We start from the raw sequence: 22,381 nt of genomic DNA on the forward strand, positions 1-22,381 counted from the left end.
TCAACAATGAATCAATAATGAATCAATAATGAATCAACAATGAATCAATAATGAATCAATAATGAATCAAATCAGTTGGCACTGGCATTGTAAAGGTCTGTTGTTGGAAGTAATTTTGATTTATAAAGAGATTCTACGCTAACATTAATCTTTGATTGCTTTGCTGGTTGATTGGCATTTGCGTTAAGTTACTAGGGGCGATTTGCACATTTAAATTAATATAAGTTTTAATCATGTTATTATGTATATATGGAAGGATTTTTTAAATAAAAACACATGGAAATTGTATATAATTGCATTATTTATTAACAAACCTTTTATTTTTTTTACAATCATGTTTTACAAAATAATTCGTCGATTTTAGGGATCGCATAATGTCCCCACGGTAGAGTATCGGTACTCCCCGGTAACAAATACCGTTTGTCGTCTTGCGGACTTAAGGCTACTTTTATCTGTTTTACAGTTTCGACATTGTGTAACCGCGATCTAATGTTATATTGCGTTCGAGTTTGAATGTCAAAATCTCTCAGACATTTTACATAATCATCAAAGTGAATACTCTTTTTAACAACGCCGGATTTAATGCCTTTAGCTTTTTTAATAATGTCTTGACCTTCAACACGTACGCTGTACATCTTACTCCGCAAGCCAACAAATTCGGTAACGATCTTGCCGTTACATTCGTCTTTCATTAGACCGAGAATCTTTTTGTTGGCTTGCGGAATGCCGTACACGTTGTTTGCGGGATAGTCTGACGTATCGAACTTTTGGATGTCATTTTTCATGTCATTGTAGACATCTTTACATTTAATTTCATAGATTAGACTGTCTGTATCGGTATACATCAGTTTACAATTGTCACCGTATTTTTTTAACATATACCCGTAGTGAAAATCGTAAATAAGCGTTTTGGAAACATCGAGCACACTTAACCCCACATAGATTGGTTTGTTGAGTAGTACCTCGGTTTTACGCAGTTCAATGGCAACCAGATTTTCGTCGAATATCGCTCGACTATGGAAATTCGGGCGAGAAATAAGGGCTTCAGCTCCATAGCGGCCAAACCATTGGGTGACAAGCTTAATGTCGACATGTTTACGGACATTTTCCATTGTTTTACCGTATACCGCATTGTTCATGAGCTTGAACAAATTTTTCTCGAACTCATTCTTGGCGTTGGTTCGCATCATCGTATTATAGTCTATATATGGTTTAAGCCATGTTGATTGCTTAAACTGTAAGACTCGATGAATTTTAACAAGCTTAATGCCGTTGGCGACAACTTGTTTTAAAGTGCGGTAGTGGATCACATATTTTTCTTTTGGTTGGAGAGTTGTTAATAATTTCTCCTGTTTCGAGAGGGGTGGTTTCGCATTTTCTGCGCAAAATGGTATATCTTTGTGAGTATCGTGGAGATTTTCAGGATACTCCAAGTCAACTTCGAGTATGTACCCAACAGGTGAATCGTCAGGCACATTAAAATCGAAGGAGTTGTCAACATTATCAACCCATTTGAAGCCACCATAAGGGAGCGCTTGAGCCATTGCCCAGCCATATAGATTATTGGCATCGAAGTACATAATATAGCTTGTATCTTCATTTTTGTCAAATTTCTCCATATACGGATTATTTGCTTTAGTATATCGGTTGCAACATTGGCTAATGCCACCTCTAATACCAGACTCAACAAACATAATCATATCGATGTCAGTTATAAGTTGCAATCCTATGCTCGTGTACTTGAGCATAGCATCCCAAGTTAAACCGGGGGTCGTATAATAGTGAGCAGGATCTAACCCGTACGCTTTAACACATTCTTTTCGAAAATTTTCAAAGACATCCGCAAGTAACAATACATCAGTTTTCATATACAAATGTACATAGTCGCATAGATTTTTACAGTCAAACTCGGTCCATACATTTTGCGCATGCGCATACTCGTCATCAGAAATACCGGCGTCATACAGAGTACTATAAAATTTCTCTATGGGGGGTAATTCGGTTTCGTCGAGTTTGCTTTTGGAGTCAAAGTACTCGTAAGGGAACACACCTTTACGCGTTAGTAATTTTATTTTATCCGGATCTGTCACCGTACTGGCAAAAACGGAGTTGACGATTTTGTACTCGTCTAGGTACGATGCGAGTTTCTCTAGGGATGCTGCCATAAATCGCAATGAGTCAATGAATCGAAATTTGACCTCACTCCCCTTGACATGTTTAGTAAAAGAGATATACTTCTCTTTGTTAATGGGGAGGAGGTCAATTTTTCCTTCAAAGCTCGTCGAGATCGCGTGAATTATAAAATGGGCATCGTAACCGCTTAAATTGTGGAAGACTACGGGGATCGTTTGACAATCTTGATAGTTTAGATTGCACGATTCATGGGCAGCACCCCTATATTTGCCAGTAAGGTGACAATGATCGCGGACTTTCTTTTCGCTTGCCGGTATTTTCTCATTACAAATGTGACATATTGTCGCTCGCTTGAAGTCACTGATTTCTTGAGGAGTTAAGGCATTCATTGGTATCGGATTTTTAAATACATTATCAATTTTTTCAGATAATTGCCTTAATTCCTCAGTAAACCATTTGGCAGGGTCGGATTCATTTTTCGGACATGGTACATATTTACATAATGATTCATCGTAGCTGCATTTTATATAATAGCCTATGCTTAACAATTTGTGACGCTGGAATACCTCAGTCTTACTTAAATTGTCTACATCTTCATCGGCGGGAAGAAGTAGACTTTCACAGTCGGCGTAAATTACATATGGCACCTTTTCTTTATTCTTATAATTTTTAAATGTAATCAGACTCTTGTCAGGTTTTGGTAACGTTACTTTACACTCATTCATTTTTTTACAATTTTCAAGGTGAGCATTCAATCTATCTACAGATGAAAAGTAGTGTAAGCATCGGTCACAGATATGTTTTTTACCATTTTTAGCAGACAATTGTTTCGAAACAAGATGTGACAAATTTTTTATCCATACATAATGGAAATTCATAAAACCATCATCGTCATACAATACATTACTGTCAACACTTTCATCCGCATACATGTCGGCAACATACAAGAGATTTACATGCTTATCTCTTTTTTCCGCAGTGAGATGGAGAGGATGTGTTGAGAAGTCCCCATAGTATTTTGATAAACCATAGACATTAATTGAAATATCATTTAATTTTTCAAATTTCGAGACATTTTTTAACGTTACTGGGAAATCTATTCCGTCAAAATTTAACTCATTTTCAAATTCTTTATAGTTGGAAACACGATCACTTCTCACGACATTTGGATGTAAGGCTGACAGTACCGCCCACTTAAAGCACTCGTTATCTTTGTTTTGCACGTTAATACAGGCTTTCTTTCTTTTAATTTGTGAAGGTAGATCAATGTATGAGCTCGCACGCATTGGATTGTATTTATTTACATTCACTTCAAGTCTTATAATAGACTGAAGATTCCAATTTGAACCCTTTGCGTAAAACTCTTCTACACTGCGCAAGATTGGCTGCTTGATGTTCTCATCAAACCAATCATCTAAAAGGGTTGTGGGGAAGATGCTGTTAGCCTTAGTTCCAAACGGGATTGGCTTAACTACTTCTTCCTCATTCTCAACCCTTTTAAAGTTGGCAATGAGAACACCATACACCAAAATAGGACCATATTTGTTAATAGCATCTCTAATGCGGTCCTGAAAAAGTCTAGACGCATCATCCAAAAACGCACTAACATCAATGTGCACTAGATTCAGGACCATATTAGTGTACAGCCTACACGCAAACGCACTCTCACATTCTTCCCAGCGAACACGTTTATTAATGTCTGGGTCACCGATTCCAGAGCCATCTACTACGTGGGACTCAAATAATGCGCGAAACCTTATGATGGATTGTAGAATGCTCACACATCTTTGCTTTTGATGTGTGAAGTACATCGACTTGAGAATGCTCGATAATACGTTTTCATGTTGTGAGCATTCTACAACCCATCTCTCAACGAATGAACGTCTTAAATTGACGTCGTCTAAAAGAGGAATCAACTCTAGAGCCTCCTTGATGAGAGTAACAGTTACATCACTCTCATCAAGGATTGTACCGTAATTTGGATGCTTACGTGGTCCATCGGTAGTCTTCGCCTTACGCTTCATCTCTGCACCTAAAATTAAACACTTACAAGCTAACAAAAAAAAAGAATAAAGAACACACTTACAAGCTAACAAAAGAACACACTTACAAACTAACAAACTTATACTAAACAAAACGAACTTACAAACTAAAGAACTTAACCTACAAACCAATATAAAGTAAATGCAATAAATACAGTAAATGTAACAAAAAAAGACAGTAAATATAACAAAAAAGACAGTAAATATAACAAAAAAAAAAAAAGACAGTAAATATAACAAAAAAAAAGACAATTAGTGATGGCAAGGGGAATCTGCTGATGCTGCTGCTGCTGCTGCTGTTGGAACCGCTGAATCTGTGAACAAAACAGCTACTGACTAAACTCGCTAAAATCCCTGAATATATACCCCGAAATCCCCACTCCTACCTTTCACGCATGCGCACTATACCATTTACCCCCACTCCAACCTATCACGCATGCGCATTATACTCACATTACTCCAAGTCAGACTCATTATTCACACTTTTTTTTTTACTCTTGCGCAGAAAGTATATACATTTTATATGAAAACTTCTTTATTAAAAATTATTAATAGTGATATTAACAGTTAGTCGTCTCTGGCGACGATGACGACGGTGTTGCATGCGCTGATCGTTGACCGCTTGGGGATTTACCACTGGCAACCTTGATTCTACTGGCACCCTCTCTTCGAGTCGTGGTACTGGTGAAGGTGACCTTGACCGTGGTGGAATCCCTGGCGGGGTTGTAGGTAACCCCTGTTGCGGAGTCATCGACCTGGCTTGTGGGGTTGACTGTGCTCTAGGTATCGGCGGAGACCCCAGCTCCACAAAAGATGGCGTCTCTAACCTGTACCATTGGTACGTGGGTGGTGACGCAGGGGGTGGTGTTGGAGGTAGCGGCACCTCATTGTCTGGATTCTGTAACTAAAAACAAGAAAATAGATTATACTATGCTATATTATATTGTATTATATTATATTATATTATATTATATTATATTATATTATATTATATTATATTATATTATATTATATTATATTATATTATACTTACATTATGCACGGACACCTTCATCAGGTGACATTGGTAGCAGCTACACCAATGCTCCATAGTTGACTACCCACGACGACGCTGTGAACAGAATGTGCTGATCAACGGTGGAACGACAACTCTTATGGACCTACCCCCACCGCGCGCACACCCCACCACATGCTCACCCAACTGTGCACTCTCACCACGCGGTATGTGTGGTGGCTGAGTGAAGCTTCTTCAATTCATCACACCGTCGGTAACGCGCGAAATTTGAAATGGTATATTGAGTTATATGTTAACAAGAAAATTATTTAACTTTAATTAAAAACAATAATTATAATAAACATAATACATAAGTAGTAAATAGATGCACTTTGGAAATATATGACGTAAAGGTTGACTTCAATTAAACTACTTATATTACTATAAGTTAAATTTTACTTAATAATTATAAATTTTTTAAATTAAATATTAGTTAATTTTCAAGTTAAAATGAAGTTTATAATAAAAAAAATTAATAGTGAATTTAAGTTGAATTAAGGTTAAATAACAATTAAATTGGGGTTAGGTAAAAAAAAGTAATAACAAGTCAATGTTAATTAAGCTACTATCAAGTCAATATTAAAATAAAAACACATTTAAATTAAAGAAAATAAAATACAATATATAATACAATATATAACAAAATAATAATAGTTTATATATAACTAGTAAATATGCACATGTTTAAGTAACTAAACTTTTTCTCACATAATTATACATTTGAAATAAAAAAATTCAGATTTTAAAAATAAACAAAAAATACATTTGTAGACATAAGAATGGAAACAAAAATAAAATGAAAAAAAGATTGAATTGAGATTTGAAATCCAAATACTTTGGAGAAATATTAAAAATAAAAACTAAAAAATAAAAGAAAAAGCAATTCAATCTTTTAAAACTAAACAAAAAAATGCATTTTTGCAGACATAAAAATGGAAACAAAAATAAAATGAAAAAAAGATTGAATTGAGATTTGAAATCCAAATACTTTGGAGAAATATTAAAAATAAAAACTAAAAAATAAAAGAAAAAGCAATTCAATCTTTTAAAACTAAACAAAAAAATGCATTTTTGCAGACATAAAAATGGAAACAAAAATAAAATGAAAAAAAAGATTGAATTGAGATTTGAAATCCAAATACTTTGGAGAAATATTAAAAATAAAAACTAAAAAATAAAAGAAAAAGCAATTCAATCTTTTAAAACTAAACAAAAAAATGCATTTTTGCAGACATAAAAATGGAAACAAAAATAAAATGAAAAAAAGATTGAATTGAGATTTGAAATCCAAATACTTTGGAGAAATATTAAAAATAAAAACTAAAAAATAAAAGAAAAAGCAATTCAATCTTTTAAAACTAAACAAAAAATGCATTTGCCGACATAAAAATGAAAAAAAGATTGAATTGAGATTTGAAATCCAAATACTTTGGAGAAATATTAAAAATAAAAACTAAAAAATAAAAGAAAAAAGGAATTCAATCTTTTAAAACTAAACAAAAAATGCATTTGCCGACATAAAAATGAAAAAAAGATTGAATTGAGATTTGAAATCCAAATACTTTGGAGAAATATTAAAAATAAAAACTAAAAAATAAAAGAAAAAAGGAATTCAATCTTTTAAAACTAAACAAAAAAAAATGCATTTGCCGACATAAAAATGGAAACAAAAATAAAATGAAAAAAAGATTGAATTGAGATTTGAAATCCAAATACTTTGGAGAAATATTAAAAATAAAAACTAAAAAATAAAAGAAAAAAGGAATTCAATCTTTTAAAACTAAACAAAAAAAATTTTTCAAAAACAGTTATCGCTTTTTTCTCGTTGACGCTGTGGCCAACCTCTTCAAAGACTATGTGAGACGTTGGTGAGTTGTTCCTCTGAGAGGAAGAGCAGCAATTTCTATTATTCTTCTTCTTGGAGCAGGTCCTGCTTGTACACGTGGGAGTTGTTGTGGATTCGCTCGTGGTACTGCAACTCTAGGAATATGAGCTATTCGATGTACTGCTCTTGCAGCCGGTGGCTCATAAGGTTCTGGTACAGGTTGATGTACTGGTGCGAGCAGCGGAGCAGGTACCTCACCTTGTGCATTTTCTTCCTGTACTTCCATACCTTCTTCCACTTGTACTAAAGGTGAAAGTGGAACTGGCAATCGAGGCCGAGTTCTCGTGCGGATCCAAGGGGCAGGATCTCCTGTTGGATCGTAAACAAATGGTATCCTCTGAATCGGCGGCAAAACTTCAACACCTAAATTTTCTCCATGAATCGGCGGCAAATTTTCAACACCTAAATTTTCTCCATGAATCGGTGGCAAATTTTCAACACCTAAATTTTCTCCATGAATCGGTGGCAAATTTTCAACACCTAAATTTTCTCCATGAATCGGTGGCAAATTTTCAACACCTAAATTTTCTCCATGAATCGGTGGCAAATTTTCAACACCTAAATTTTCTCCATGAATCGGCGGCAAATTTTCAACACCTAAATTTTCTCCATGAATCGGCGGCAAATTTTCAACACCTAAATTTTCTCCATGAATCGGTGGCAAATTTTCAACACCTAAATTTTCTCCATGAATCGGTGGCAAATTTTCAACATTTTCTACTTGTTGATTGAGATGTTGATCCCATCGAGGAGGTCTTCTAATAAAAAGTTGAGGAACTTCGGGATTGTATTCCATATCTCGCATTGCTTCAATTGCAATTTCAATTTCATTCTGAGAAAAAAATAAATATAAATATAATTAAATAAATTAAATTAAAAAAAAAACATTCAAATAAAATATATTGAAAAGAAAAAAAGTATCATCTAATAAAAAAATTTTTACTCTCACATTAACATCTTTTCTTCTTGAACATTAGTCACTAAATTTAAAATACAATTTTTTTCTAATGTTAAAACTTGCTAATTGCACGTCTAACCTATAAATTTTGTAAACAAATGTGAAAAATTTACCATTTTTGCTGACAATACAACTTGTTGACTTCAAGTCTAACCTATAAATTTTAATTTGTGAATTTTCAGTCTAACTAATACATTTTATAAACAAATGTGAAAAATTTACCATTTTTTTTTTTTTTTGCTGACAATACAACTTGTTGACTTCAAGTCTAACCTATAAATTTTGTGAACAATCGTAAAGAATTTACACTTTTATAACATTTTAATTTGTGAATTTTCAGTCTAACCAATACATTTTGTAAACAAATGTGAAAAAATGTACTATTTTTGCTGACAATACAACTTGTTGACTTGAAGTCTAACCTATAAATTTTCATGTAATGAACTAGTGTAAAATATGTGAATATTTTACACTCTAACGTGGAAATATCAAAATATTTATATATAATCTAGTTAAGTATATATAATTGAAATTTCGAATAATAATGGTTACTTACAATTTCTCTCTGGAGTTGACGATATTGACAGTTTTCAGCGTTGCAGAAACAGTATACTATTAATTTCTTGAGAACCTTTAGAAAAAAAAACATAGGTGTTAGTATAAGTATTTTTATTTTATTCGAATTATATAAATAATTAGCACTTACCATTTTAAATTATTATAACTAATTATGAAATAAACTAACTTTGAGTTATGACAATCCAATGTAATTCAATATATGACAGGTTCGTTAAAAACATGGTGGCTCAGGGATGAACAGTTGACATAATTTCCCACATTTTTTCATAATTTTCATAAGAATTTCGATTTTCAATGATTTTTTAGTTAATGCATCAAGAAAAAAGTTCAACTAAAGTAGAAAGTTATAATTTCATTTTTATAAACGTAAACAATAATAAATTTATTACGTTGAATAATTGAAACTTTAAAAATTCCCGCCATACATAAAATAGTATAAAAATCAGGAAAGTACACACGTGAATTTCTAAAATAAATTTATGAAAATATTTATTAATTATTAAGATGATTAATAAAATATTATTATTATTAATTAAAAGCTTAAAATTATAAACACATTTATTTTTTCTTATAAATTTTATAGTAGAAAGTAAATAATTTCTTTATCAAAAGAATAAACCAATTAGAGCATTTGTATTCTCTCAGGTCTGGCGGAAATTAGATATGAGAATATCGAAAATGAAATCAGCGCGAAATTCAAATCAAACTTAACACTGAGTTTTTAAATGAACTACATTAAAATTATAATGAAAAAATGTGCATATTACTTACTTACCGTTATTAATAAACAATTTTATAGAAATATAACAAACATACAATTATTATATAAATATAACAACATTTAATTATTCATATTAAAAAAGAGGATCTAATATTAATTAGTTATAAATAATAAATTGCAACTTGAATAAATAAATACATTATTTATTAAATTAACTTAGTGAACTTAATTAGTATTTCAAAAATTATTAATCTGTTGATAAAATAGTGTCAAAACTTACCTTTTTACTTAGTGGTAAACTCAGTCAATAACACCTTTTAGCAAAAATATATTACAGACAATTAGTAGTTAAACTCTGTCGGTAAAACAAAATGGCGGCTCACTGTCCAAGCGGTTTGAATTTTTCAAATAAATTTTTAAATTTCCCGCGGTTTGAATTCGATGGTAACGCCATCTCTCGGAGGCAGCCGGAACTCAATGGTCGGTAAAGCAGAACACCCTTTCCAATAGACTTTAAATTTCCAAAATAAAATTTTTAAATTTCCCGCCAAGCAAGTTTGAATTCGCTAGTGGCGCCATCCATCGGCGGCAGCCGGCACTAAAAAAATCGGTCGGTAAAACAGAGAACCCCTTCTAAGACACTCGAAAGTTTGAAATTAAATTTTTAAATTTCCCGCCAAGGGGTTTGGAATTTGTAAGTGGCGCCATCTAGCGGTGGCAGCAGGAACTAAACTCGGTCGGTAAGGTAGAGCACCCCTTCTAATACACTTGAAAGTTTGAAATTAAATTTTTAAATTTCCCGCCAAGGGGTTTGGAATTTGTAAGTGGCGCCATCTAGCGGTGGCAGCAGGAACTAAACTCGGTCGGTAAGGTAGAGCACCCCTTCTAAGCCACTTGAAACTATACTATTTAGAAATCTACCTTACCGACCGAGCAACTGTCCTAGAACTCTCCTAGCTATACTACTAATTAAAATGGTTTAAATCTTTTTTGTCACTGATTAACTTAAAACACAATGTACCTAATTCATATTAAAAAGGTTGTGAAATTAACAAATCTCTAAATCAGAGATGTGAATTTATGGCGTTTTCTGGTATAAAGTTTGACAGAATCAAACACAACTTATCACAGTAATTGTGACTATAATGTTTAATTTAGATACACTTATATTTCATTGGACTTCAAATTAATATTATTTCAAGTTTAGAGATTAATTTTTTTCCGTGCAGTTGTGACTCAATGAGTGATTTTGAAGTTGACACTGATGACACCGAAAGCGACTGAGGAATTTTATTGAAAACCTTATTACACAATTAATGTTGATTCTTCTATATTCTATTCCATAATCTTTTTCTCTTCTGTTTCTTCTTCATCTTCTATTTTTTTACAATTGTAATTTATTTTAAAATACAGTTCAAAAATGACGTTATCAAATAAAAATTTTCATATGTTTAATTTTATTATTGTTATTATTTTTATTTATTTACGTAAAGTTTTAAAATTTTCATTCTAAATCAACACATTTAATTTATAAAATTTTACCAGGTAAATTAGTTTCAAAATATAGTATTTTAAAAATATCAGGATAAGCCTTTACATTTTCAACATTATTAATTTTTAGAAGTTAAAATACGATTTATAATCAGGTACACAAAAAACTAATAAAGATAAAGTTACAAACGATTTTGTTAACATTTTTAACAAATATTCGCCATATTAAATTTTTTGATATTTTTTATTTTTTTAAAAAATTTTTTCATTATGTATTTTAGAAACCTTACTTTACATTCGTAAGCAGCTACCTCAAAATCTGATTTCAAGCAATTTCGTAGATTTTTTAAAAAAATATTCGCCATATTGGATCCGCCATTTAAAATTTTTAAAAACTGACTTTATATTCGTAATCAGCGACCTCAAAAGTACACGAATATCTAGTTTCAAACGATTTCGTAAAAATTTTCAAAAAATTTCCGCCATTTTGAATTTTTAAAAACTGACTTCATTTTCGTAATCAGCAACCCAAAAAACTTTAAAATCTTTAATGTCAATAATTTCCAATGAAAAATACATTTAATGCCAACTTTTTTAACATTCTGCTCCACAGTGTACTGGCGGAAATTGTGCGACCGCTAACACCTCGAGCTATTAAAAAACACACTTGCACAGAAATAGTGATAACTCCTTTAGAAATGAAGCTAGATGCTTTTTTTTAATTGCATTGGACAGCTTATTAAATTTCCAATGAAATGACACTATTTTTATATCATGTTATAAACATAAAAAAATAATTCAATTTTTTGGGGAATTTCTTACCCTGATTTTGACTCTTGTCAAAATTTAGAAAAGCGGATGAAGACAATTGTTACTTTCACAGACTATTTCTTGTAATCTAAGCTTTACATAGAGACCAAAAACAGATAAAATATTAACGGGTTCCCGAGATATTACAAAAATAGTCGGACCGTGCGAAGCAAAATTTTAATCATCGTTTTCCCTAATTCGCTATTGAGTCAGTTACGTGGCTGTGAGAAAAGTGTTGAAAATTAATTTTACCAAGTACATACTTACTGGGATCCACTTTTTAATTTAATTTATTATATAATGATATTTAAAAAGTGAATCCCATTAAGTATGTACTTGGTAAAATTCATTTTCGACACTTTTTTCACAGCCACGTAACTGACTCAACAGCGAATTAGGAAAAACGATGATTGAAAATTTTGCTTCGCACGGTCCGACTATTTTTATAATATCTCGGGAACCCGTTAATATTTTTTGCTGTTCTTGGTATCTATTTAAAGCTTAGATTACAAGGATTAGTCTGAAAGTGTCAATTTTTTTCATCAACTTTTCTAAATTTTGCCAGGAGTCAAAGTCAGGGTAAGAAATTCCCCAAAAAATTGAATTATTTTTTTGTGTTTATAACATGATATCTCGCTTTCCATTTATGCAATACAAATGAAAATAGTGTCATTTCATTGGAAATTTAATAAGCTATCCAATGCAATTAAAAAAAAGCATCTAGCTTCATTTCTGACGGAGTTATCACTGTTTCTGTGAGAGTGTGTTTTTTAATAGCTCGAGATGTTAGCGGTCGCACAGTTTTCGCCGGTAGTGTACAATCTGTAGAAGTTGAAGGGTTTTGTTATACAAAAATTGTACCCATCCTGAACTGATTGCCCCAAAAGGTTATTTAGATAATTACCCTGCATTTAAAAAAAAACTTTCTACTTTCTAACATTTTCGATAAAAAAACATCATTTCGATGCTCTAAATACTCAGACACGACAGTCGACTAATAATTGTTTTTTTATATTATAGATAAATATCTAGATTCAAACTTGAAAAAAAGAGAAAAACTATCATCTATATATAAATGAAATATATTTCTTACTATGAAACTATTACTCATTCTGAACAATCAGCAAAATGTGAAACAGTTCGTATCTTGAAAAAGTGGTATTAAAAAGTGTTTTAGAGAAAGCTTTTCTTAATTTTTTGTGGATTTTGTTTCAATTTATTGAAGTTAATTAATGATCGAAATGACATCAAATTTTTGACAGGTTTCCTATAAAATTTCGATCGAAATTTAAATTCTATGTAGGAAAGCCAATGGAATCCAGACGAGAAATATTTTTACCCACAAGGAAAGTTAGCAATACTGGCTAAAAACAAATAATATGCATTTTCAAAAAGAGCACTGTCTGGTGTTAGACACCTGTACTATTTCTACGTTGTGTGTTAACCATCTTTAAATATATTATCAGTTCTTATTGTGCTGATAAACGAACAAGACGTGTTTATAATTGAGGCGCTGGATGCTATAATGCATTACGCGTGAGTTTAGGCGGATAAGTTTTGTCCAAGAGATCAATTTTTAAAGTTGTTTAAATTGCAAATTTAACAATTGTTTCTTATAGAGAATGAAATTCTGCATCTCTTTTACCTTATAAATTTTTTTCTAATTGTTTTACTTTTCGAAAAAAATTGAAAAACCTCATTTTCCAGAGAAAAATATTTTCAATGCTTTACCACTTGAACTCGTGATAATTTGGTTAATTTTAAATATTTTTTAATGAAACAAAAAGGAAATTAAAGCTTGGAATATGCTGAAAGCAAAGTGATCATAGAAAAGAAAATATTTTAAAAACAAAAAAAAACGAATTATTTTGTAATGCAATGCAGAAAATGTGTTTTCAAATCTTTAAGCGCTTCGTTTATCTACAAAATTTTATTTCCTGACAAACTTCCAGTGAGAAAGTTGTTTATTAATATATAAAGAAGTTTTCTGTGAAGTTTCAGTAACATTGATTACGTACCTTAAAAGTTATTAATGTTTGAAGTTGTAACGCATCTTGGCGTAGTGCGTGCATTTCGCGCTTAAGTAGAGTTACATCCTTACATGCTTCTCACTCTCACCGTATATAAATCAATATTTTTTCTTTAACTTAAAAATTGTACAGTGGATGGAAGTGAATAGTGATTATTTTATTTAATAATTTTTATATTAATTACTAGCTGTCGTACCCGTCTTCGACGGGTTTCAGTTTCTACCAATACATTTAACAGTGTGTCTACCAATCTGGAAAATCAGGAAATAGTCGGGAATTTAATTTGACCGGAAAAAAATAATAATTACTTACCATTAGCTATTTCAGTAGGAAAATATTACTATTTGAATCAGTGATTGACTTTTTATTATCAAATTAGTTATTTTAACCAATTCAAATGCAGAGAACAATATTTGTCAATTTGTAGTACTTTAATTCATATATTAAAAATTTATAAAATTTTCCACCCAGTTTTTAGAGTTACAGTAGTCTAATTGGAACTAATTGTATCGCAAGTAGACCCTACGTTACGACTGCTAAAACCTAACATAAGACCTATATTTTAGACTGAAAGTAGGGCTTAAATTTTGACCTGGGTCTGTTTTTATAAATATTACACATCAATAAAAATTCAAGTAAAAAGCAATTTTTTAAAAGCGTATTAATATAATAAAACTTTTTCTTAATTTGATAGGAAAATTCCCAGTTTTTCCCGTTTGGTAGATACCCTGTTAAATGTATTAGTAGAAACAGAAAACTGTCGAAGACGGGTACGACAGCTAGTTTAAATTGCAAATTTAACAATTGTTTCTTATAGAGAATGAAATTCTGCATCTCTTTTACCTTATAAATTTTTTTCTAATTGTTTTACTTTTCGAAAAAAATTGAAAAACCTCATTTTCCAGAGAAAAATATTTTCAATGCTTTACCACTTGAACTCGTGATAATTTGGTTAATTTTAAATATTTTTTAATGAAACAAAAAGGAAATTAAAGCTTGGAATATGCTGAAAGCAAAGTGATCATAGAAAAGAAAATATTTTAAAAACAAAAAAAACGAATTATTTTGTAATGCAATGCAGAAAATGTGTTTTCAAATCTTTAAGCGCTTCGTTTATCTACAAAATTTTATTTCCTGACAAACTTCCAGTGAGAAAGTTGTTTATTAATATATAAAGAAGTTTTCTGTGAAGTTTCAGTAACATTGATTACGTACCTTAAAAGTTATTAATGTTTGAAGTTGTAACGCATCTTGGCGTAGTGCGTGCATTTCGCGCTTAAGTAGAGTTACATCCTTACATGCTTCTCACTCTCACCGTATATAAATCAATATTTTTTTCTTTAACTTAAAAATTGTACAGTGGATGGAAGTGAATAGTGATTATTTTATTTAATAATTTTTATATTAATTACTAGCTGTCGTACCCGTCTTCGACGGGTTTCAGTTTCTACCAATACATTTAACAGTGTGTCTACCAATCTGGAAAATCAGGAAATAGTCGGGAATTTAATTTGACCGGAAAAAAATAATAATTACTTACCATTAGCTATTTCAGTAGGAAAATATTACTATTTGAATCAGTGATTGACTTTTTATTATCAAATTAGTTATTTTAACCAATTCAAATGCAGAGAACAATATTTGTCAATTTGTAGTACTTTAATTCATATATTAAAAATTTATAAAATTTTCCACCCAGTTTTTAGAGTTACAGTAGTCTAATTGGAACTAATTGTATCGCAAGTAGACCCTACGTTACGACTGCTAAAACCTAACATAAGACCTATATTTTAGACTGAAAGTAGGGCTTAAATTTTGACCTGGGTCTGTTTTTATAAATATTACACATCAATAAAAATTCAAGTAAAAAGCAATTTTTTAAAAGCGTATTAATATAATAAAACTTTTTCTTAATTTGATAGGAAAATTCCCAGTTTTTCCCGTTTGGTAGATACCCTGTTAAATGTATTAGTAGAAACAGAAAACTGTCGAAGACGGGTACGACAGCTAGTACACGGAGAAACTTTTTCTTTTAATATTAAATATATTTGGTTATTTTTATTCTAAAAGTACGTTAGAATGTGAGGATTTTTTGTGCGTTGTGCTAATAATTTCAACATTAATACGAAAATATGATAAGTTCGTTATATATTAAGCAACCTTCGGTGTACAAAAATTACTATCTGCATTGGAAATAGTCTTATTTTTCTTTAGAAAAGAATAAGATGCCACTTTTTGTTTGTGAAATAATACGGTAATTCTAACCTTTTTTACACATATAGATAGAATATATAACAGACATTCTAACGTAACATACCAATTTTGGAAGGACTGCGGGCGGACTTAACCGATTTCGCCCGAGCATTACCGAGTCCATCACCTGACGTCGCGAACTAACCCTAATGTTTTCGAAGTTGAAATTCACACGTGTATGAAAGAAAAAAACCTTTTATTAATAAACGTGAATGTCTCCTCATGCCAAATTAAATTCAAGAACTGTTCCTCAATATAACATAATTTTTTTCACGACTTTTACTTATTTACATAATTTGATTAGAAAGTTATTTAAGAAAATGCTCTTTCTCGAAGGTACATATTTTTCCACTCGTTTAATATATAAGGACGATTCATCTGTGTACTTCTAACGAATCGTGCGATCTTTCGGTTTCCGTGACCAATCGTCGTGTCTTTACTTGCGTGTGCGTTATTAATATAGGTTAGGGATGGGCGATCTCGATTCAATTTTATGTGAATCGATCTTTTACTTTCGATTAATCGATATTTAGTCGATTTTTGGAACTTTCGATTAATCAGGAAAATCGATTCTTTTGAACGATCTTGTCAAACGATTTAAAATAAATTTTCCACATGAACTCTATTCTTATCTCTATGTAGCAAACGTTTTAAATACCTTAGCAGCCAATGGTCGACTAGTATAACAGAAAGTAGGAATTTAATTGGCTTTCAATTCTTATTACAACTTACGCATTATACGTCAAGGAAGTCGAACTATAAGGGCTGTACGTACAATTGTATCGTAAATACATCGCGAAGGTTATGTTATTTAATTTTCACACATGGTGCACGCACATGGTTATAATATAACGTCGCAGTTTGTGTTATTCTTTGAGAACAAGTAAGTAAAAAAATAGTTAAAATATTAAAGTATGTAACTTAAAATTATTTGAAACTTTAAACATAAAACTAAAACCTATAATTGTAATATTTATACGATTTATTCCATATATTATTTTAAGAACCTAACCGTCAAGTCAATATAAGTAATATATAAATAGTTTAAAAGCTATAAGAGGTACATTTTATATTAAATTATTCATATTTTATCAATAAATTATTTTAAAATATTTAATGTTGTAGAAAGTGAAATAATCAATATAATAGTGTAAAAAACGGTTTTGCAGAATGTCAAGGTCGAGAAGTAGCGTTTGGGAAGATTTCGTCAAAGTTGACTCGAAATCTGCAGTTTGCAATATTTGCAATAACGTCGTTCAAAGATCTGGTAATACCACAAATTTGACTAATCATTTAAAAAGGTATCATCCAGAACATGGAAAAACGAAAATTGTCGAAAATACCACGGAACTACAAGTGGCAGATGTTACACTATCAGACATTCCTGCAGAACCGAAGGTAAAAATTAACGTTTTTCAAATAGAAAATTTTTCATAAACTTATTGACTTTTTTATTTTAGAATACCAATAGTGAAAAACATTCAAGGAAGCGGAAAAATCAAATGCCAATTGATGATATTTTTAAAGATATCGATTCTTTTAAAAGTAAGAAAACTTAAAATAATTAGTAATAATAATACGTCAATTTTGAGACGCCTGTTTATCCCGGTTTTTAAAAAATTCTAATCATAATTTTATTTAATTTAAAAGTTACAATTTTAAATAAACCTGAATATATTTAATCATAATTATAATGTTGAATAATAAGAATACCGTCCAATCCTTAAAAAGATGAAAATTAAACTGATAAAAATGTTATTTATCCTAATATTATTTTCTAGATGTCATTTATTTAAATGCCGAATTTGTCAAAATGTAAGTTAATTAAATATTTATGCTATGAAAACTTAATTTTCTCGGACTTCGATTAATTCAAATCATCATAAAATATATTTTTTTGAATGTTTACTTTAACAGAATGTTAATTGAAAATAATGTTTTTATACTCGAATAACCATTGTTTCTATTAAAAATTCCAAATCGGATTTTGGTCTAAAAAATTTACTACCGCTTATACATAATAATAATTAACTATAATATTTTATAATAAACAATAGTCAATTTTTTTTAGATCAAAATCTCATTTGAATTTTTTAACCTTAGAAAAGTGGTTATTCAAGTATAAAAACATTATTTGAAATTAATTATGATTAAATAAATTTAGATCTTTTTTTACAATTGAAACTTTTAATTTAGATAAAATTATGATTAGAACTTTTTCAAAACGGGAATAAACAGGCGTCTCTCAATTTTTTAGAAATAAATGTAGGAACTTCAATTAATTATTATATAATTTACAGATGGAGGATACAAAGAGGTTGCTTTAACAGATGCGTTAATTTACATGGTTGCCGTGGATAACTTAACGCTCAACACATCTGAAAAAAAAGGTTTTAAAAAATTAATAAAAGTGGCTGCACCACTGTACAAGCCTCCTAGCAGACGTACTTTAACACGAGCGATAGATGCGAAATACGAATTCTTAAGTGAAAAAATAAAACTGGAATTGGCCGATGTTAAAGCCTTATGTTTAACCTCGGATGCATGGAAAAATAATCTGACTTGTCAAACCTATTTAGGTTTAACCGTTCACTATTATAAATTCGAGAAATTGCAGTCAATTAAATTGGGGACTTTTCCATTGGAAGAATCTCACACTGGAGAGTATATAAGTGAAAAACTAGCTACCCTTTGCAAAGATTGGAAAATAGAACTGGAAAGTGTCGTAGCTGTGATTACCGACAATGCGGCTAATATGGTCAAAGCCATTAATTTAACGTTTGGTCGAGAGAAGCAATTGGGATGTTTCGCGCATTCCTTGCAATTGGTTCCTACAAATGCCATAAAATTTACTCCTGGATTGTCTGCATTAATATCGAGCGTAAAGAGATTGGTTACTTTTTTCAAGCAGAGCACGAACGCATCCGATGAACTAAGGAAGTTGCAGTTGCTACAAGGAAAAACAGAAGGGACAATACGAAGACTAATACAGGACGTCGATACAAGATGGAACTCTGAATTTAGTATGGCAAAAAGATTTATTGAAATGGCTCCTCTTGTAAGTGCAGTACTGGTTCTGCAGAAAGGTAGTCCACCAATGTTAAATCGTGACGACATGGAAACCCTGCAAGAATTAGTAGAAATGTTATCTCCAATAGAACAAATTACTCGAGAATTATCTGCGCAAGATTATGTCACTTGTAGCGCTATCATCCCAATGGTCAATTGTTTAACTGTTTCCTTAAATAACATGGAAGCCGTGAAACCCATAACGCGTCACTTGAAGCAAATTCTGTTGACTGAAATCGAGGAGAGATTTCGCAACATTGAGAATGTTCCGATTTACGCAAAAGCAACAATTCTGGATCCTCGTTTCAAAACGATCCATTTCAAAAGTGCCCTTGCTGTGGCAACCGCCATGAAAAAAATTGCCAGTGAAATGAGAGCAAATAATAGTCATAATATGGAGATCCTAACTGAACCTATTTCAACTTCCTCGACACCTATTCGAAAACAGAATTCAGCAGACATTTGGATGCATCACGATAAAATCGTTGATAAAACACTTTCAAATGTAGATGAAGCAGGTGGCTTACCCGTGGAATTAAGGCAATATAAAAATCAAGCTGTCCTTCATAGGTCCGAAAATCCCATAGAACACTGGGAAAAGTTGAAACTTGCGTTTCCACAAGTGTACAGTGTAGCAATTCGATATCTTCCAGTCGTAGCTACTTCGGTACCGTCTGAAAGTTTGTTTTCTTTAGCCTCTAATATAGAAACAAAGTACCGAAGTAGAATTCATCCTGATCGCTTATCAGAATTAACATTTATGGCTTCTCTAAGTGAAGAGCAGTGGGGATTTCCTCATGCTGTGATATCAAAAACATAATAATACGTATAATTTAGTAACTTTCAAGACTGTTTTTATTTAAATTCTTTATTATTTTATTTTTTGTTGTTTATTTAAATAAATATTAATTAGAGAAATATAGCACTTTTAGTGCTTGTAAAAGACTGCTTCTGACATAAAGATAATTATGATAATAATTATTAAAACATTTAATGGTTTTAAATAATTGTAGTGTGCTTCTAAGTGTACAGTAAGTTCAATATGTATACGGTATTTTTAAAACTGTTGAATTTTCAAATTTAATTTGAACTATAAGAAAACAAATTTTGTTTAAGTAAATGTAAATAATAAAGAAGCAAAGCACTTTCAGTGCATTTTAAAGACTGAATTTGTTTAATGTTAATTATTTGCAAACGAAATTCCCTGTGATTAAAAAAGAAAGCAATATTTTTCATTGATCATTAATTTATAGGAAAATCGAAATGAATCGATTCTGAAAACGATTTTTTTTTGTCGATTAATCAAAAAAATCGATTTTAAATTTTAGAGATCGATTTTTTAAATCGATTCTTTTTTTATCGAGATCGCCCATCCCTAATATAGGTTAGGTTCTTACGTCGTGTTAAATATATTTACCTACAGTTACAGTGACATACACTAATGCCATCTACCATCAGATCCAAGTATCACCATCGTCTCTATGAGTATCTATAGACAATTAATTTGTTGTGTTTCTTTTTAATTCATGGCTTTCCGAATTTTGAAAAAATTATTATTTTCTTTCTAAAATAACATACTAATTTTCGTTAGTTTCATTATGAAGAACTGTAAAATATATACTGAATGAGTGTATTTGATAGTCTCAATAGCAATTTCTATAACCTATGTCGTTTTTCCCTTGAATCTAACCTAACATACTAAAATGTCTCACCAGTTTTAAGAATTAGTGGTAATAAAAGTTTCTCCGTGTAATATAATCTATATTTATATGAACTTAAGAAAGAGTATTTTCATAAAATAAGTAAATTTTTATAGCCATTTGTATAGATTTATTTATGGATAAAATCAAGTAAATTTAAATTTGACAAAAAAAGATAAATCGTGAAAAATTTGGACAAAGCAGGAAATTTTGTTAAACAAAAATAGACACAGTGTTAACTTTTGTCTTTACATTGCTCAAAACATCTCTAAAAGTTAAATCTAGAGTTAAAATAAAAAAAACGTTTTAACATATAAATTTTTGCCTAGTGGCATAATATGCTTGTATTGTATCACAGGTGCCTTACAATTTTTGACATCCTGCAATATCATTTTATTCATAAAAAATTTCCATTTTTAATATTTCTGAAGTTCTTGCAAATATTAGATTAATTTGATAAATAATTCTGAATTATATTATTTTGACGTCAAAATATTAATCAGAGACTCCAAAAATACTACTGAATTAAACTTCATAGTAATTAGTATATCGATTTTTTGATATTGAAAATATTTTTATATTTACTTATAGGATAGTATTTTTTGCAAAATTATGCTAAAATCTGACTAAATAACATATAATATTCAATTTTAGAAAGTTTAAAAGCCATCCATTGAAAAATGTGAAATTTTCCATTTTTTGAAGTTTTTGAAAATATTTTCATGTTTACATCTTAGCTGTAGAATAGTATTTTTTTAAATTATGCTAAAATGTAATCAAATAACATGTAATACTCAAATATAGAAAGTTTAAAAGCAATCCATGAAAAATGGAAAATTTTTTAATTTTCGATTTTTTGAAAACATTTTTATACTTACATATTAGTTATAGTACTTTATTTTTTGCAAAATTATGCTAAAATGTGACTAAATAACATGTAATACTCAAGTATAAAAACTTTAAAAGCAATCCATAAAAAAATAAAAAAATTTGAAATTTTCGATTTTTTGAATTTTTTAGAAAAATGGAATATCTTTCGTTCTAATTAATATTTTTTAAATCTGTAAATTTATAAACCTTCTTTGGGTCAATACCTAATAACCTACCAAGTTAGACTTAAATCGATACACATGTTTTTGTGTGACAGACATACATACATACATACATACGTACATACATTAAATTTTTTAAGAATATTTTTGGAATCTCTGATATCCATAATTTTATTTATTTGGTTTATACACCCGTCTTAAGCTTATCTAGCTATACAAGTGTGTTTACATTTTCTCTTACATAATATTTCTTATATACATTTTCCTATTACTAAGCTTTGCGTCTACAGAGCGACTTGAAAATTAGGAGTACTCGCATTTGCCTGGACCACCCGTCTAATGGGTTTTCTCGCCAGTGGAGAGGGAAACTGTAGAAAACCTTTCCTGAGTACAACCGGTTTATCGGCAGTCGAGTTCTAATGGTGTGTACCGAAAAATAATCGACGGTGCACATCATTATACCTCGACGTCAAACCTCCCGCTCAGATTATCTCACGTGCCGGAAAAATACCAAGCCAAATGGGCGCGAACCAAGGGTACTATACCCTTGGTCCTTAAACGACCACCAAGCGAGGCATCTATCCGACTGAGCTAATCTGTCGGT

The 22,381-nt window shown here is 30.7% G+C and overlaps 2 protein-coding genes across 3 annotated transcripts; one reads left to right on the forward strand and one right to left on the reverse strand.

The window, feature by feature from the left end:
- Positions 1-332: 332 nt before the first annotated feature.
- On the reverse strand, positions 333-5,867 carry LOC122506398. The gene is made up of 2 exons (XM_043618538.1): positions 5,209-5,867; positions 333-5,079 (listed from the first exon to the last, which is right to left on the reverse strand). The coding sequence occupies exon 2, from the start codon at positions 4,155-4,157 to the stop codon at positions 333-335; it is 3,825 nt and encodes a 1,274-aa protein (XP_043474473.1). The 5' UTR covers positions 4,158-5,079; positions 5,209-5,867.
- Positions 5,868-16,719: 10,852 nt separating this feature from the next.
- Positions 16,720-20,117, forward strand: LOC122506385 (E3 SUMO-protein ligase ZBED1-like). Of its 2 annotated transcripts, XM_043618523.1 has the most exons (4): positions 16,720-16,839; positions 17,126-17,354; positions 17,417-17,501; positions 18,257-20,117. In XM_043618523.1, the coding sequence occupies exons 1-4, from the start codon at positions 16,781-16,783 to the stop codon at positions 19,843-19,845; spliced, it is 1,962 nt and encodes a 653-aa protein (XP_043474458.1). In that variant the 5' UTR covers positions 16,720-16,780; the 3' UTR covers positions 19,846-20,117. The 2 variants fall into 2 exon arrangements, with proteins under 2 accessions (XP_043474458.1, XP_043474459.1); XM_043618524.1 differs by lacking the exons at positions 16,720-16,839; positions 17,126-17,354; positions 17,417-17,501 and adding an exon at positions 17,738-17,771.
- The last annotated feature ends 2,264 nt before the right edge of the window (positions 20,118-22,381 follow it).

The sequence above is a fragment of the Leptopilina heterotoma genome, unplaced genomic scaffold (genome assembly GCF_015476425.1).
Source record: "Leptopilina heterotoma isolate Lh14 unplaced genomic scaffold, ASM1547642v1 Lhet_417, whole genome shotgun sequence".
Taxonomy (NCBI): Eukaryota; Metazoa; Arthropoda; class Insecta; order Hymenoptera; family Figitidae; genus Leptopilina; species Leptopilina heterotoma.